This window comes from Macadamia integrifolia, chromosome 2 (genome assembly GCF_013358625.1).
Source record: "Macadamia integrifolia cultivar HAES 741 chromosome 2, SCU_Mint_v3, whole genome shotgun sequence".
In the NCBI taxonomy this organism is placed as follows: domain Eukaryota; kingdom Viridiplantae; phylum Streptophyta; class Magnoliopsida; order Proteales; family Proteaceae; genus Macadamia; species Macadamia integrifolia.
This window is the reverse complement of record NC_056558.1, coordinates 7,029,918-7,047,405: the sequence shown is the minus strand read 5'-3', so window position 1 is coordinate 7,047,405 and position 17,488 is coordinate 7,029,918. Positions and strand designations below refer to the sequence as shown.

At 37.6% G+C, this 17,488-nt stretch overlaps 1 protein-coding gene across 1 annotated transcript in view; it reads left to right on the top strand.

Moving 5' to 3' along the window:
• Positions 1–17,175, top strand: part of LOC122090710 (carbon catabolite repressor protein 4 homolog 1-like) — an 18,189-nt gene extending 1,014 nt beyond the window's left edge. Inside the window, exons 2-11 of the mRNA XM_042660395.1 lie at positions 2,504–3,194; positions 3,300–3,386; positions 4,532–4,615; positions 4,696–4,779; positions 4,913–4,987; positions 5,070–5,123; positions 5,220–5,308; positions 7,783–7,894; positions 11,610–11,745; positions 16,657–17,175. Of these exons, the coding sequence (XP_042516329.1) occupies positions 2,504–3,194; positions 3,300–3,386; positions 4,532–4,615; positions 4,696–4,779; positions 4,913–4,987; positions 5,070–5,123; positions 5,220–5,308; positions 7,783–7,894; positions 11,610–11,745; positions 16,657–16,832 (1,588 nt within the window). The 3' untranslated portion in view covers positions 16,833–17,175. The remainder of the gene's footprint in view (positions 1–2,503; positions 3,195–3,299; positions 3,387–4,531; positions 4,616–4,695; positions 4,780–4,912; positions 4,988–5,069; positions 5,124–5,219; positions 5,309–7,782; positions 7,895–11,609; positions 11,746–16,656) is intronic.
• Positions 17,176–17,488: the final 313 nt, after the last annotated feature.

Below are 17,488 nucleotides of genomic sequence, written 5' to 3'. Positions count from 1 at the left end.
TTGGTTTTATGAATGAGCTGTTTGTAGTATTGGCTGTTACTAATGAGATAGATGGATCGATATATGTTTTGCTCTATATTTATTTGCTGATAATTGGGTACTTCTCCAATAATTCCAAAATATATATTCTTTGGGAGAGGGTTCCCCAAAAGGCAGCGTGGCCCCTGCACGAGCGCAGGGCCAATGGGAGTGTTAGGAAGTGTCAATAAAATTCAATGTGTTAGGTAGATTTAATAGTTTTATGAATGAGCTGTTTGTATAAATTATGTGCACCATAAATTATCTAGGTGAAAAAACACAATTCCTATGCTATGTGCTATAAACTATAAAAATAGGGTACCGAACTAACAGTCCACTTTGTTTTTGTTTTTTTTTTTTGTTTTTGGTTTTCATTTGACCGTTCATACAAGTGTATTTCTGCTTAAATAAGCATCCCCTAAAGTTCCATTGCAAAATTTCAATTACTGCCTTAATTTTCCATCATTTCCCTTGATTTCTCAAAATTTTACCCAATTTCGACTGTTTCAAAGGAAATCTTTTGATTTTGAGAAGGGTCGAAATGACTTATCCTGTTGAAATCTCAAATCTTGCTCTATAGAATGTATTACAAAGAATTGAACAAGGAAAAGGACAACAGTTGTGGGGTTTGACCATAGTTGTTACGGTGTCTAGGCGATCCAAGGCATTGGCGAGGGCTTCGAAGCAAGGAGAAACCAACAAGCTAACAAAGGTGCCCGCCTAGGCAACGCCTTGACAACTATTTTGACTATCAAAACTTAAAAATCATTGAAAAGAAACAATCTCTCAACCCATAAAAAAAACCGTACCATGAAACTGAATTTATAGTTTGAATTAGAAACCTATATTTAAGCCATGACTGGGATAATCAATCAAATTCATTACCAAACTCAAATACCACTGAAAGTCTCTTACTTGAAATTTGATTTGCTATGAATAGAAGTCTCCTTAACCAATTCTAATCCAGCTTGGAAAGGGAAAATCACTAAACCAATCCCAATCCAACCTGGAAAAGGCAAACTACGTATTTAGTACCACTAGGACTCGTGTACTTAAGTCCAACTATACTTGAAACTCCGAAATCTGACTGAAAACAGTGTTAATAAAACTATTAAATATCAAAATCAAATGGGTTAGACATTTCCTAAGGATGTCTTATTATCTTGGTTTTGGCACTTTGCTTCATTGGGGGAAAGGAAGGGAATTTCCTTTGGATGGAAGTATTGCTGGGTCCATTGTGGTGTATCTGGGAGGAACAAAATGCAACTTTATTTTAGTATCTTTCCGCTGATATCGATGTGGGCATTGTCAGATCACCATTAAAATGGCAAATTGGGCAGCTGCGAATGATCATTTCTGGTATATTGCTCGGAGCAGCTATACTTCATACTCTTTCTAGATAATTCTAATACTTATTAAAAATGCGACTACAGTAAGGATTTCTCGAGCCAAGCAAGTCAAATCTAATGCTTACCAGTTACAACTGACAATGGAAAGAAATTCGCTTTCCTGGAAGGATTCTCTCGTTTAAATTGAATCCTTTATCTAATCTGATAAGCTGTCTTATTTAACTGGATATGGTGTGCTATATGGTACTTAGACATCTGACTGTTTTTTTGTTCCATTTAACCTCCTTGTTGAACTTTCTGGTGCCTGTAGGTTCCACCGTGCTGATTGCACATCGTGTCCCACTCTGTTGTTTTATGAAGTACAACCTAATTTTGTGACCCATCTTCCCAATAAAAATTATTCCAAAGAAGTTGCTGGAATTCATTTTTGAAATATAGGTAAGTGAAAAGGTTCTCTAAGCCACAGGGGCAGTGTATGCTAGCAGTTCTGTGTCTATCTCTCTCCTTATGAAATGACCTAGCTGCCCTTCTACGTGTGATACCGTTTTGTTGCATCTTACTGGTGCGCTCCCCTTATGCCGCTTTCTCAGAGAACCCTCTCACTCTAGGTAAAAATTGATAATCAGTAATCTCTATGGAGAGTGATACTTTTTTCAAGTGAATCATTATTCTCCATCTCTTGGGGTCACCGCTTCCTGCTTCCTTTTGACATGTTTCTGGTCTGCATCTCGTAATTTTGAAATGAAATTGTATTTGTAAAATATTCTTGGCATAACACAATTGTCTGGTTGAACGCCTTCATGGTTGTGTGCCACATTCGCTTATTGCAGCCTCCTTAACTTGTGACCTCTTTATTATAGCTTGTCAGCAGCTTATCAATATAAGATGCTTCATGGATTGTTGAGGCATGAAAATATGTTAAATTGTTATGATTATATTTCTTATTTTTGCGTGACAATCTTATTTTTTATTTTTATAATGTGCTGACAGTTATTTCTTATATTCTGTTACCAAAGTTGTTGCTAAAATGGCTGCTATTAGTATTACCTGGGTGTTGTCTCCTCATTGCTTATTTTTCTGCAGACTTTTCTTGACTTAGTTGTTTGACATGTATTCTATAAATATCTTGTAAGCAGGTACCGGAAGCAGGATCAAACTGTGACATCTACTTGTTGTGTGCACCATTCTGAGATAGCTACTTTTCAGTGTATGTGTTGTGTAATGTTAAAGGTACCAGTAAAAGATAGTTACTATTGCTCTAAGAGGTGCTTCTCTGAAACATGGGTGGACCACCAAGCACGTCATAAACAGGCAGCTGAGACATTAAGTAAGCTTACAGATGGCTCTTGGTTATCTACTAGTTCTTGGTTTGCCTATGAAAACAGAGGCTTAGTTGATGCAATGGAAACCGTGGTGGAACGAGAGGGTAGATCGTGGATTAAGGTGGGTTCTTCAAAGACCTATATACCCTCAGCAGATGATTTTGGCTGCATTTTGAGATTAGAATCCATAGCCACAGACAGCACTGAGGGAAATCCATTGGCCCCTACAAATATCATATTGACTTGCCCTGTAATTTCTGCGGCTCACCCTCGTCCACGCTGTTTGATCAAATTCATGCCTCAGGAAGGACCTAGCAACTTTAATTTGGAACTCCAATCTTCTGCAGATGGAACTTTTAATGTGCTATCTTATAATGTTCTATCCCAGTTGTATGCTTACTATATCCGTTACTGCGATTCATGGGCTCTCATGTGGGAATACCGCCGGCATAATCTGCTCCGTGAGATCATTGAATATCAAGCAGATATACTTTGCCTTCAGGAGGTAATTCCCCCGACCCTCCACACCAACCTCTTCTCCTCTTAGGCCCATAGTGCATTTCTGGCTTCTAGCTTTCTTAACTTGTATATATTTGTGTTAGTTGAGCAGGTACAAAGTGATCATTTCGAGAATTTTTTTGAACCTGAGCTGGTGAAATGTGGTTACTCAGTCCTTTACAGGGAGAAAACAAATAAGGTATGGCATAACTGTAACATGTGTGGCTAAGATGCAGCTTTGATGTGTTCTTTATTTCTTTCTGGGTTCTGTATAAGTTGTTTTAAAGATTTTGGGTGTGTTCCTGATGCAAGACAAAAATTTATCTCCATTTGAAAATTGTCTTTTTATCTATTTAGGAGATTCAAAAAAGTGCTTTCTGGATTTTTTGTCCTTTTTTTTTTTTTGCGTGGTGGGGGGGGGGTGGTAGCCTACTGCGGAAAAGGAAAACCAAATCGAGGAATCAGATTTTGAGGAATATTTTGATTTTTGTACCCTGGGAAAGTTGAAGGATTTCAGCAAATTAGGACAGAATTTGGATGAGAAACAGAGCATACGATTGGGTGGGTGGTGATGTTTTGATGCTTGTTTCTGATGGAGGGAGAAGGCGGGAGTGATTAATTTTTCTCTGTCGTCAGGCTACTCTGGGTTTTTTTTCTAACCCTTGCTTCTTCTCTATGCGTTCTCCATGTTTGTTTTCTACCCTCTGTCTTCTCTTTGCTTTCTCCGCTTCTTTATTCTTAATAAAATTGTTTATTCTCTCTGATTAAAAAAAAAGTACATTTTTATGTACTAAGGTTTGTTGGATACTTCAGAGCTTCTGCTTCAGAAATGTCAGGAGCCTACATAATCCATTTTGAATCATTATCTCTGAGTGCGATCTTTTGAGATCTATTTCAGAGTTATGTTTGTAGGTTTGTTGTTCTTAGGGGAGTGTAAGTCTGGAGTTTATAATTGCTTAACATAGATCTCTGAGCAGCATTATCTACTGCTTTTATTCCTCTTCTAATTCTTGTTTCTATCAAGTAATTCTCCGCCTTGCTGCTTAATGAATATAATGTTCACCTTATCTGGTGTTTAGTTTCTTAAGCTCTCCAAATTAGACTTTTATCCAGTGATTTGATTATTTGGCATACTGTAGCAATTACTTGATGCGCTCGTCAGATTTTGTAGCATATAATCACAAGCACACATAGCCACATTCTCCATCCACGCACCCACTCTAACCCCCATCTTATACGATGGTCCGTCCAACTTCTGGCACACATTGTGCATGTGGCTCTAGCGAACTTTGTTTATGCCCTATTTTTTTTTTTTGGTAAGCTGTGGTTTTGTTGTACTTGTAGATGTATACAAGTAGTGGACTTGCAATTGATGGGTGTGCAACATTTTTCCATCGACGTCGGTTCAAAGAAATTAAGCGGTATGAGGTAAGTAACATTAATTTACCTTGAGTTTAGATGTACATGTAATACCACGAGGTTTAATGGTTCTTGTCAATTTATTGTAGCTTGAATATGCTAAAGTTGCGTCATCAGTTGTTTCTACCCTTGATATAGAGAAGAAAAATGATGCTCAAATTCGCCTGGCTAAGGTATTGGTTTCTTGTCCCCCTATGAATTGTTTCCATGTGAGTTATTGGAGTGCATGTGTTCTCATTCTGCACTTTAATCCAGTGGCTCTTATTTGGCACTAGTTTGTTTTTTAATCATTTACATTATTTGCAGGATAATGTTGCCCTTGTTGTAATACTGGAAAAAATCAACACTGATTCTGACACTTCGCATCCTAGAATATGTGTGGTACTATTCAAATTCCTGCAATATTCATTGGGTGTGTAAAATCCTTATTGTAGATGCTAAAAGATGGTTCTTGTATCCTCAGGCAAATACTCATATACATGCCCAACCGTTGCACTCAGATGTCAAATTATGGCAGGTACTGAGGTTTTTCTTATCAATTTCTTAATTTCATCTCTATCGTATGGCTGGGAAAGCTTATTTTGATAGGTCTTATTTCCATCTGTCTCCCTAGGTTGCGACCCTTATCAATGGGTTAGAGAAAATTGCAAAATCAGATATCCCTGTAATCTTATGCGGGGATCTCAACTCTCTACCTGGAAGGTCAGTTCTCTTTTATGCCACTAATGATTTTATTTTGCAACAAATAACTTTAGTTAAAAGTGAAGAATGCTTGCACTCACTGCCCAACTGGGAATGGGGTTAGTGTCGGAGGGAAACCTTAAGAATGATCTATGTTTCTCCAATTTGGAAGCAGTTCAATAGAACAATTTTTCACAACTAGGAAAGATCACCCCAAAATATGCCGGGATATAGGTCATCTGTTGGTTGATTGACTCAGTTGTCATTGACTCATCCTTGAGGAGTTAGGGATCACTAGTATGAAGATCTTGAGGAGAGAGGACTATGATCTTCTTAATCTTTCTCTTCGATAATTACCTTCCATCTTAGTATAATTTGACAGTTTCTTACAGAAAATCATAAAAATATGATCATTCTGTTTTCATTGATGGGTTTTTTCACAAAAGAATATCCAAACATGGCCACCATTTTCTTACAATATTGTGTTTGGCGATGTTTTAATAGATCTACCAATATCGTACTTTTTGCAGCATCCAAAAATGTCCAACCTTTTTCTTATTATTATTATAAAAATTTAACCATGGGATACTTGGAATTCATTGTTTTCTTGGTACGCAAGCCACCAAAATTATGATTCCTGGTGACTGGTTATTGGGTGTTTGAGAGTAAAATGACAATAGCTAATCACTGTGTATTGATTGGCAATCCCTCATTTTACTTGATCCAAAGTGTTACTTGTTATCAAAAACTGTGATTTGATTTGTGGTTTATTGGGCTTCAATTTTAGTCCACACAATACAGAAAGATGCTGATTCATTCCAACTATCATAGGGATCAAGGCCAACTGCAATTTTTTTTTTTTTAGGTTTTCCAAAAGGTGTCTGTTTCACCATGGAACTTCAAACACTACAAGCTCCAACCCTGCACCACATTATTGTCTATTACTTTAGTTTTGTTTAGTTTGAAAGACCCTTTGGTAGGTTTGGCAGTTCTTTGAAGCTTCTGCTAATACCAAAAAGGGTGAAATTGTTTCAACTGAAACCTATTAATCATTTGTATGAAGAATCAGTGAGGGCATTACATTGCCAATTGAGATGGCAAGAAAGGGCATACCTGGTGTATAAGGCTCCTGCATGTGCGAGGTCTGGTGAGACTTGCCAATAGAGATTGTATACAGTTTTGTTTCTTTGATTGCAATTATGATCATATGCTAAGTTTGAAGATAAAGTCAAAGATGAACTTTGATGCTATCAGTCAAAGAAAGGGGCTATCCTCTCACAAAGGGAACTGTCCCCAAAACATGGTCTAGGAATAGGATGGACCTTGCCTTGCTTAGCTTACTCATCAGCCAGCTTCTTATTCGAAAGAAAGGTTTGCATGGCATGCCTAGTGAACAACATATCTGACCAGCATATAATTAAATTGCGTGTTAAAACTAGTTCTCAAAGACATGTCCAAACCCACTTCCGGTGATTACTGTTCTACGCTAGTTGAGTCATCCTCAGCTAAAAGGCCAGAATAAGCTGTGATAGATACCTCTGAAGTGTCCTTAATCAGTTGGCCCTCAATTTTTCCAGATTCCTGTGCAACCACCCAAAAAAATTCAGTCTGACAGAGCGGTCATTGCACCAATAGGCTATTGGACAATCATCTTACTATTATAGGGCTTGGATGCCATGATGTAGACAAGTATTGAAATGACTAGTGGAATGTCCAAGAAGAGGGGTCACGAGGCGATCAATGAGATACTCAAAGTTCTAATTTTCTGAAAATTGTCTCCTTGGTGCATTTAGAATTGAGTATTTCTTATCTAGTTATCTTCTTTTTCTCACTTTCTTATGAGATTTGTGGTATTTCCAAAGATTCATAATTTGTAAATGGTATTTCCAAAGATTCATAATGTTTCCAATGTTCTAATGGTTTTTATAGCATTTACAACTTGTTTCTTTCCTTGCTCAAAGGGAGGATGCTGGATATGCAACCCAGTCACTCCTTTTTTTTTTTTTTTTTTCAGATTTCTTTAGTTTTCCTCTATAAATTTGTCTTTTCATTTATTCGAAGAAAAATGGACAGGAAGTGAAGGAATGGAGAGTTATTCCTTGTAATGGTTGAGTTCCATTGCATGTACGTGGAATGACAAAAGTCTTGTTTGTATTCATAATACATTTATGTTTGAGTAAAGTCATGTAGTTATCCGAAGGTCAAGGATGTGCACCAAACTGAAGTCATGTAATTCCTGTTTGCACACATATTGCTGTTATATCTACTTGCTACCCCAATATTATCCAATTGTGTAACCAAAATGTGTCTTACATCTTACCATTCTCAATAGTAAAGGTGCTGAAGCTGTTTTTCAGAGGATAAATACATCTTTTGCCATCTTATAAGTTGGTTCAAAACTTCAACTGCTTTCTTTCATTAGTATGCCATATATTTCTAGGTCCTTTCCTAATATAATATTTATAAAGTTGTGTTTCTGTCGTTGTGTACTACAGTGCTCCTTATAATCTTGTAGTTATGGGCAAAGTTGAATCTGATCATCAGGATATGGCAGAAGACCCTTATGGCGTATTTCAACATCTTGTGTTTAAGCACTCATTGCACTTGGTAAAGTTGCTCTTCTCTTCCCGTGGACAAATTTCTTTAGTCCCCATATCTTGGAGTCTGCACAAGTACTCAGTGCATGAGGAAAAGGCTTAATTGTCATCCCCCAGTTCCCAATCCATAGACGCTGCTCTGGTTAAAAAGTAGCTTTTTCCTTTGGGTAAACTGCTATTTATCATCTCTGCTCAAGGTCAAGCTGAAAGAGGTTTTTAAGGCTTGCACTCGGGTCTTCCCATGTACAAAGAGATATCATTTGCTTCATCAGACACCTAGTTCCATAACAACAATAAACACAGAAATCAAAGATGATTTTGATGATACCTTTCTTATTCTAGGTGCTTTTGAAGCTTATGCCTTGGAGGCTTACCTTGAGTTGAGTCTTGAGGAGAATGCTTAAGTGAGCCTTAGGGCTCATTCCTCCATTTATTGGGTAAACACCTTATTAAGGTGGGAACCCCAATAAGTAACTTATGTAGGGTCTTCCATGTTTGAGGATTGAAAAATCATCTCCTTTCATGTCTTTCTTATTTGCTTATACTAAGAGTCTAACACTTCATTTATTATGTTTATAATCTACACAGTTTCTTAAACTCTTTAGAAGGTTATATTCACCCCCACCTCTATGGGCAAGAGAAAATTTCTGTTAATGAGAAGGGTTCAACATATTCACCTTAAGAGTTTGTTTGATATGTTGAAGGATTTTGGAGCAACAGCTCTGTGTTATAATTGATTTCTTTTGGACCATTTTTGGTGTTGGAATCTGTGATTTCTGTGGTTGTATGAGATAGGATGATATATAAAAGATTGTTTGTTTTTGCATATGTGAAAGGAAGAAGGATGGTTCTTAGTTGAGGTATTTTTGCATGTGTAATCTTTTAGATGCATAGCTACCAATTCCTCTGTCTAAGCTGTATGGTGGTAGATTTTAGTATTTTACATAATACTTAAGTTTAATTCCCCCCTTTCCCTTTCCCTTTTTTTTTTTTTGGTTTTGGTACAACGCTTTTCTAGTGAGTGATGTAACTGAGGCACCCATGTGGATCACTACATGTACCATGCACAGTAGCATGCCTGTCCTTCTCAATTCCGGAACCACATGAGTAGCATCCAATTATTTGGGTAGTAAAGACGGGCTTCTTAGAAGAGATCAGCAACCATGAAGCATAAGCCTCATGCTTTGATGCTTATGTTCAATGCATCCCGTTGTTCTGATGCCTTGCATAGGTCTTTGCCCATCATTTTCTTTTGTTTTTTCAGACAATTTGGGAAAGGAAAAACAAAGTTTGTTAGGTTAATTTAAAAAAAAAAAAAATTAAAAAAAGGAAAATTAAAAGATCTTTCCAAGTGCTGTTTGGTTGTCCTGGAATCTTGGAAAGTAAAATAAAGTAGTCCCAAAAGGGATCCCACCATATACCAACATAGGAAGCAACTTGCAGCAGAGTTTTATGAACTGTAAAACTCAGAATGGAGTCGTAGAAATGCTGAAAATGTGAAACCAGAATAACTTGTTCTTGTCTAATTCCTTCAATGCCACAATGCATATTTAGGGCCTTATTTATGGACCTGAAATCTGTAAATGCATACTCTTAACTAAAACTGAAACTTAAAGAGAGCTAATTGTTTTTTAGAAACACTCCAAACAACAGATGCAAATAAATAGACTATTAGATAACTGGAATAGACCAGAGAATGGTTTTCTCGTTTCAGAAGTGGCATAAGTCCTACTTTTTCTAGGAATTGGATGGAGCTTTAACTCAGAACTCTGGAACTCGATTTGGACTTGAACTGGTAGGACAGGTCAAACAGTTTTCATGAACAAATTCATCCGGAATAGGGAATTGGAAATGAGAACTAAGCATCATCTTTGATACTTTGCTTTCTGTAATTGATGCTTCGGCTACATGCTGCCATTCCATTTGAGTCCCTCTGATTTGCTCGATTCTTGCTTCATCTCTTCAGCTTCAATCTTCCATCAACATCCAAGACACCAGCTTCCTTAGTTATCCAATCAATCCAATTTTTGACACAAAATTGATTCATCTTGATGCAGATGCACGATGGACTTAGAAAAAAAAACAATATCTTTTGATTTGATTTTCTTTTGTTTTAGGAATAATTTCTTTTTAAATTAGCTAGCTTCTAATTTTAGAATAGTTTCCTTTCAAGTAGTTTCCATTAATTGTTTGATTTTTTTTCCTTTATATTGGACATGTAAACGATGAAGAAGTTCAGTTTTAGATTTTGAAGAATAGAAATTTGAAGTTTTTTTTTTCTTGGTTTTGAAACCATGGCTGCCGATTCTCTCTATCTTCCCCTTTTTTTCTTTCTCTGATATTCTTCTTTCTTCCTCTCTATTAGTCTGATTTTTTCTCTTCTCATCTGCTTCTTTTCCCCTGTTTTCTTTTCCTTCTATTATTCTTCTTCTTTTCTGGTTTTCTTGTTCTTTTTTCTGGTTCAGTCTAGGTGGTACTGGCAGCCAGTGAAGGAGTTCGAACTCCTTCGTTTCTGCGGCTATCAACCTGAAATTTGGGGCAGAAGTGCTTCCCCTTGGGGCAGTTTAAACCCTAGCTTCCATCCCAAGCTTTTGCGAGTCAGCGGATATAACATCTGAAAACCAGAACTCAGATTTGAGTCCTCCGGCAGGTTCAGGTCGCAGGATCCTCCCCGAGGCTGTAGCTTCTCCTTCTGAACTGATATTGGGTGTAATCAAGAGCAATCTGAGTTCCGATCCCTCTCCCAAAGTTTCGGTTTGATTGGATTACAATTGAGAGAGCTCTGCCGATCGAAGCCAGCAAGAGGTTTTGTTTCTAACCATCTAACGTCTTGTTCTCTAACGTTACTTAAGGTTGAAGATGATGATTCCTTTATTTACACTCTTTTAACCTATTTTCTTTAAATCCCAGAATAAAGCCCTTATGTTTAATTTTCAGTTCTAAAACTACCTAGCTGCCATCTAATTACTTTTAAAGCCCTGCTTGTTTCTAAAATTACAAGAATACCCCTCAACCATTAAATTTGATATTTTTAGTCATTTTTGGGGCCCTAAGCGATCCGATTTCAGTCATTGGAATCTGGATCCGCATCACATCTCAACCTTCGTTTCTTTTCCCTGGATCTCCTTAATTGACCTTTGAACGAAGCTGCTTAGACCTCCGTCATATTCTTAGGGAAAATCGGTGATATCCAAGTGTCTCCAACGAATTTTTCAGTGGATTTGGTGAGTGCTTCATCAGGAGTTGTGCAAAACACTGAAATTGATGTGAGAATTTTCTAAACGTTCAACCAATGCCATTTTTTGGGAAAACAAAAACAACCCAAACAACTTTCCGTCACATTTTGCTATTTTCCCTTAATTGTCTATACGACTAAGCATAGCCTTAAACTAGTGATTTAGGTTGAAGTAAGACTCTGAGGATTTTCCCCACTAGTGCCTTTTATGTTTCCTAATTAGAGAGTCTAAATTTGATCTTGCTATTTTGGGGGTGCGGGTGGGGTTTTAGTAAATTTAGCAGTGTTATTTTAATCGCTTTTTTGTTTTTGCATAATTTACTTTCAGGCAAAAAGTTAGATAACCCAAAGATTGTACCTGTTGTGGCTTGCAGTGTTGTACCTTATAGTGTTCACAATGCTATGCTTCACTTTGTCACTACCATGCTCAAAGCTCTTAATATTTATTGCTTCTTTTCAAATCTCTAATCAAAAGAGTGTTCTATACCAGGTGAGTGCATATGCAAGTGCTAGTGGCATGTTCTTAGAGCAGCAACAGAGAAACATAGACCCTAAAACCAATGAGCCTACATTCACTAACTTCACTCAGCAATTCAGAGGAACCTTAGATTACATTTTCTACACAGGTATGTGAATAGTTATTGTGAATTTATTCAATATATGCTCTCATTTTATTATTTTCTTATCTTTATTTCCATTTTACTTGAAAGTTTTTATCAAAAATAAACTGAACCAGTTGGGAGAATAAGAACTTTGAACACCTACATGAGGCCTGAGTGAGGCTCAAGCATGGATACTAAAGGCCAAAACCCTTTTCCCCTCCTCCCTCCCCCCCTCCCCTACTACTCTTGTAAGGAAAAAATCCCCTATGTCGGACACTAAAGTCCCGACATCAACCTGAACAAAAGTACATTCGTTTTGATATGTCGATCTGGTTGAGAGGAACTACAGATTTTCATGTGAGAACTTCAGCAAATTATGAAGGGTCACCAATAATCAGATAAAAAGAAGTACAAAGTAAACCTAAGTTGTTGCACCTATGCTTCCACAAATAGTCATTCTATTGGTTTCTAAGAAGTTGTCCTGAGAAGTTTGGAAGCAAATTACACCTTCAAATTAGATATTCATTCTCCAAAGTGAAAAAAATAAAAAATAAAAAATAAAAAATAAAAAATAAAAAATAAAAAATAAAAAATAAAAAATAAAAATTCCATTCACCAATGACATAAAAAATAAGGGTACATGTTGGATATATATACTGTAGCTAAACTGTGACTTTCGAAGTAGAAACCTTGTCATGGGCGGATATCTTGCTGGTATTATGGCAATCGTTGCTTAGTCAAAATCAGTTCACGAGATCTTGGCATTGTTGGAAAGGTAACTGAGTGACCTTTCAGATGACACCAAAATCATGCAAAGTGGGCAATTTCTTATTCCTTCAGAAATTTGGCCAAGAGTGAGGAAATATCTAATACATTGAAAAATGGAAACTGTTCTGTCCTCACATGACACACTTAAGTTGCTTGTTTGTTAGGGAGTCTCCCTTGTGTGCCCACTTGATCTTTGCCAAAAAAAAAAGCCCCTCATAACTCAACTAAGCCTTGTTCAAATAAAATAGATTGGCTAATAAACGCCCTCTTAATACATGGGGAAAATATTACAGCTGTTGGTTGGTTGGATTTGAGAATCAGCTGACACCAAGAACAAACTGCAAAAGGAAAAGCATCATCTCCTGGGAAATTCAAGTCCACTCCATCCTCTATCAAAACCCCATTAAAACCTGAATATATGGTACAAGGATTCTTCCTGTTATCCATCTGTAGATGTGTGAGACATTGCATCCATTTGGAATCATATAACTAATCCTTATTCAAAAAGAAGCCAGCTACCTTTGCAACCCAAACTCTATCAACTGTACCAGGGTTTTCTTCAGTTGCATATTAGACCCAACCTTCCTTCCCTTCACTCGCAATGCTAACACTAGTTTTTACTTTTCACTGAACAATACTTGATCTTCTAATTGAGAAAGGTTTTGGACTTTGTCAGATATTACTCTTCATTTCTTCCTTAGGGGTATTTCCTCACATGTCCTCTAATTCCATCCTTAATTTTAATCAAGTAAAAAGCTCATTCAAAATTGATCTCCAGACAAGCAATTATTAATGATAATATTTACTACAGAATCTATCAAAGTATTCAGCTCCTTATGGAATTTATTTAACCTAGCCCATGCCTTTTTTGCTTTTATCGACACATGCTTCTTTTCAGATGGTGGTTTATATTCTAACATGTTTGTGGTAATTAACTTCTGTTATATATACTCACATTTTTGCATCCATAATCATGTGTATGCACTATTTCTCCATCTGATTACAAGTGAAAGGGAATGAAGGGAAGTGAAATTAGTTTAAAGAAGAAAAACCTTTCATAATCATGAATCATGATTGTGTAACTTGAGGGAAAAAGGACTCTGTCTGGGAGTGTGGTGACTGAGCCCAGACCCTGGATGGGGCGAAATGACCACCCACCCCCAATGGAAAGCTCAAATTCCTCCCCTCTTGATGCTTCTGGGTGTACCTCATTGCCCCTGTGCTTGCACAGGAGCCGTGGTCCCAGACAGAAAATTCTTTATCTTCCTTCTCAGAGATTATACTTTCCAGAAGGAATCTTTGTTTTCCTTTTCAAATTCTAGGAATTTTGCTTCAAAGTAAATTTTAAGTACTTCATTTGAAATATGTGGGTTACACAATCGTTGTTGGTAATGATTACAACGTTTTTCGTTTTGGTTTAGTTTTATTTCTATTTATCTTCCATTCCCTTCACTTCCAACCAGATGGAACCTGTAGTTTTCCTGGTTTCTAAATGATCTCCCATTTCTTAGATAGCCTTGAATCTCATGTTTAAGGTCTTCTGCTAATCTCATCCCAACTGAATGGTGTTTGCTACATGGCTACATTTTTCATCATTCAACTCTGTGTTAAACCATCTTTGTTGTCTAAAGATCTCCCAGGCATGAAGCCAAATTGGTTCCCTAAGGAGAGAAACTAATATCTCAGGGAACCAATTCGGCTTCATGCCTGGAAGATCCACTACAGACGCGATCTACCTTATTAGGAGGCTTATGGAAAAAGCCAGAACCTACAAGAGAGATCTTCATATGGTCTTCATTGACCTAGAAAAGGCCTACGACAGGGTTCCTAGAGATCTAATCTGGCAAGTTTTAGAGAAGAAAGAAGTATCAAGTAACTATGTGGATATACTTAAAAGTATAGAGATGTGGTGACTAGTGTGAGATCTGTGGGTGGCCAAGGTGTTGAGTTCCCGATTAATATTGGGTTACATCAAGGATCCACATTGAGTCCTTACCTATTTACATTGTCATGGATGAATTAACTAGGAATATTCAAGGAGAAGTCCAGTGGTGCATGCTTTTTGCAGATGATATTGTACTGATCGGTGAAACACTACCAGAGATCAATGATAAGTTGGAACTATGGAGATACACTTTAGAATCGAAAGGTCTTAAGATAAGTAGAACAAAGACGGAATATATGAAGTGTAACTTCAATCGATTGATGATTGATAGTGAGGAAGTGAAAATTGATGGGAGAGAGATCCCGCAATGTGACTGCTTCAGATATTTGGGCTCTACGTTAAACAAAGAAGGTGAGATTGATGATGATGTTTCCCATAGAATTAAAGTAGGATGGATGAAATGGAGAGGGGCGTCTGGAGTGTTATGTGATTGACGTATTCCTCTAAAGCTTAAGGGAAAATTCTATAGGACATCCATAAGACCTGCTATGATATATGGTGCAGAATGTTGGGCAGTCAAGAAGCGTAACATAGATAAGTTGAGTGTGGATGAGATGAGGATGTTGACATGGATGTGCGGCAAAACCCGGAGAGATAGAATAAGGAACGATCAAGTTAGAACAGATTTAGGAGTTGCACCAATTCAGGATAAGCTCAGAGAATGTCGATTACGATGGTTTGGACATGTCCAAAGGAGGCCCTTGGATTGCCCCAGTATGAAGAAGTGACCAGATGCAGATGAATGGAGCTAAAAGGGCTAGGGGTAGGCCAAAAATGACCATTGAGGAGGTAGTTAGAAGAGACATGCAAAAGTTAAGTCTTCACCCTGATATGGAATCTAACAGAGCTGTCTAGAGGGCTAGGATCCGAGTTGCCGAGTGTTCGTGAGTGGGATGTCCCAAAATGTTTTTTTTTTGCTTTGCGGATCCATGTAGCCGACCCCATTTAGTTGGGATAAGGCTAAGCTTTGTTGTTGTTGTCTAAAGAAAACCATTCATTTCTTTTCTCACAACTTTTTCCAAAGTCAAATTTGGCTCACCCCTTGGTCTTACGACTCCTCTAATCTTCAACACCTCACTCTTTAGTGGTGCACTCATTGGTGTCCACCGCATTTGGCTGTTCCACCCCAAACGACTCTTCTTCAATTTAACTCTTATTTTTAAAGTCTTGGTTCCTTAAAAAAACGCTTGTCACCCTGTTCTGTTTCTGAAACATTTACGTCAGGTGTTGTTTTGAAACCCTTATTGTTGACTTACACCATTGAGTAGATACCGGAATGCCTGCTTCGATTTCATTCACTTTACATCTCTACTAGTTAGCCATTTTGGCCATTGATCATTTCCAAACTCCAGTAAAAAAATAAATATAGATATTGTCCCATTGTTTCACTTAGTTGTATTGTATGACACTAACTGTCGTTTCACGTGAGGAAGTGGACTAGTGTTAGATCCTGTTTCACTAGTTTTTACCTGTGTATGTTTGTTCTTAAATTCTAGCCTTCATTTGGCTTCAATATGTTTCACTTAATAAAATGCCTGAGCACTAGGCCTGCATTTGGCCTGTTGTACTCAGGCATTGCCTGGACTACCAACTACTCCCTAGGTGTTTTGTCAGCACTGGAAAGCAAATTCACCTGATATAGAACTTAGGTTCTTCTTCTCTTTGAAAAAATAGAATGTACCATCTGTAAAACTGGTCTTCACACAATTAAAATTTGATTTCAGAGAACAAGTGCCTAGCGCACTTGGCAGTTTGTGGAGTGTAAAAGCCCATCCTACCAGGTTGTTTGGGTTCAAGCCTCCTTTCCTCCCCCATAGAATACGTATCAATTAAAAAAAAAAAAAAGATTTAAAAAGGAAAAGGAAAGAGAAGTTTTTCCCCCCCGGGGGTGGGGGGGAGAAGGAAAGGGCTACCGAAAATGATCACCAAATGAGGAAAATGAATTTCCTCCAATGATTGCACAGCATTTCCTGTAAGTAGACATTTGATTTGAATAACTTACGCAGCTAACCACAACTTCCATGCAACTGATAGTGTCTAACCTTGTCTAAATAATACCTGGGTTATGGATTGTATGCTAGCTATCTTTTGCTGAGAAACAACCAAACATAATTACTTTCTGTTTCATTCATCCCTTTCTATTTAACTTAATTGCTAATTCTTCTGACTTGCTGCTCCATATGCCATTGATTTATATATTATCTTCTTGATGCATAAAACAGCTGACAGTTTGAAGGTTGAAGGTCTTTTGGAGCTTCTGGATTTGGAGACTGTAACAAAATATACAGCACTTCCATCACCAGAGTGGTCATCAGACCATGTTGCACTCATGGCAAACTTTAGTTTCAAGCCATTCTGCAGGCAGAAAGATGTTAAGCTTCCCGATACCTTATGGTGAGAAGAATGGGAACTGGTGATCGTTGAGTGTCATCTGGGCATAAAGGGTGAGGTCAGGTTTCGAGCAAAGTTCAATTGAGTTTTCGAATGATTGATTTCCTAGCAGGGAAGTCATCTCTTGCTGGCTGAGATACAAGTTATTCTTTGAATTGGTTTGGACAATGGGGCGTTGGATGATTCAACTGACAACAGCAATAATGATGAATGATTTTTTGTCCTTGTGGGGGGCTTTCTTTTCATCTTTTGGTTAATTTTTTCTTTTTTTTCTTTTTAGTTGAAGTTATGCCTGGAATGGTAGAAAGACTAGTTCTTCAAATGAAAAGACAAAACAGACTTAGAATGGCTGTGTGGTGGTGATGATGTTTCCAGATTGGTGCATGGCTTCTTCTTCCTGACAAAAATTGAAATGGCACCATCCATGAATCTTTCTAGGCCAAATATCAGGTCAACTTCATAACCCACCTTATATTTGTTTTCATGTACTGTTAGGATTGTGTTTGAATGCAAAGAAATGGAAGTGGCCTGTGGATATGGATTTGAATAGAACTTAATAGAATTGCAGTAGGGTCTCAAATTTCAGCACAAACTGGTCGGACCAACGGAAACCGACTGGTCATCCAGGTTGAGACAAACCGTTATTTGGTCGGATTTGGTCTG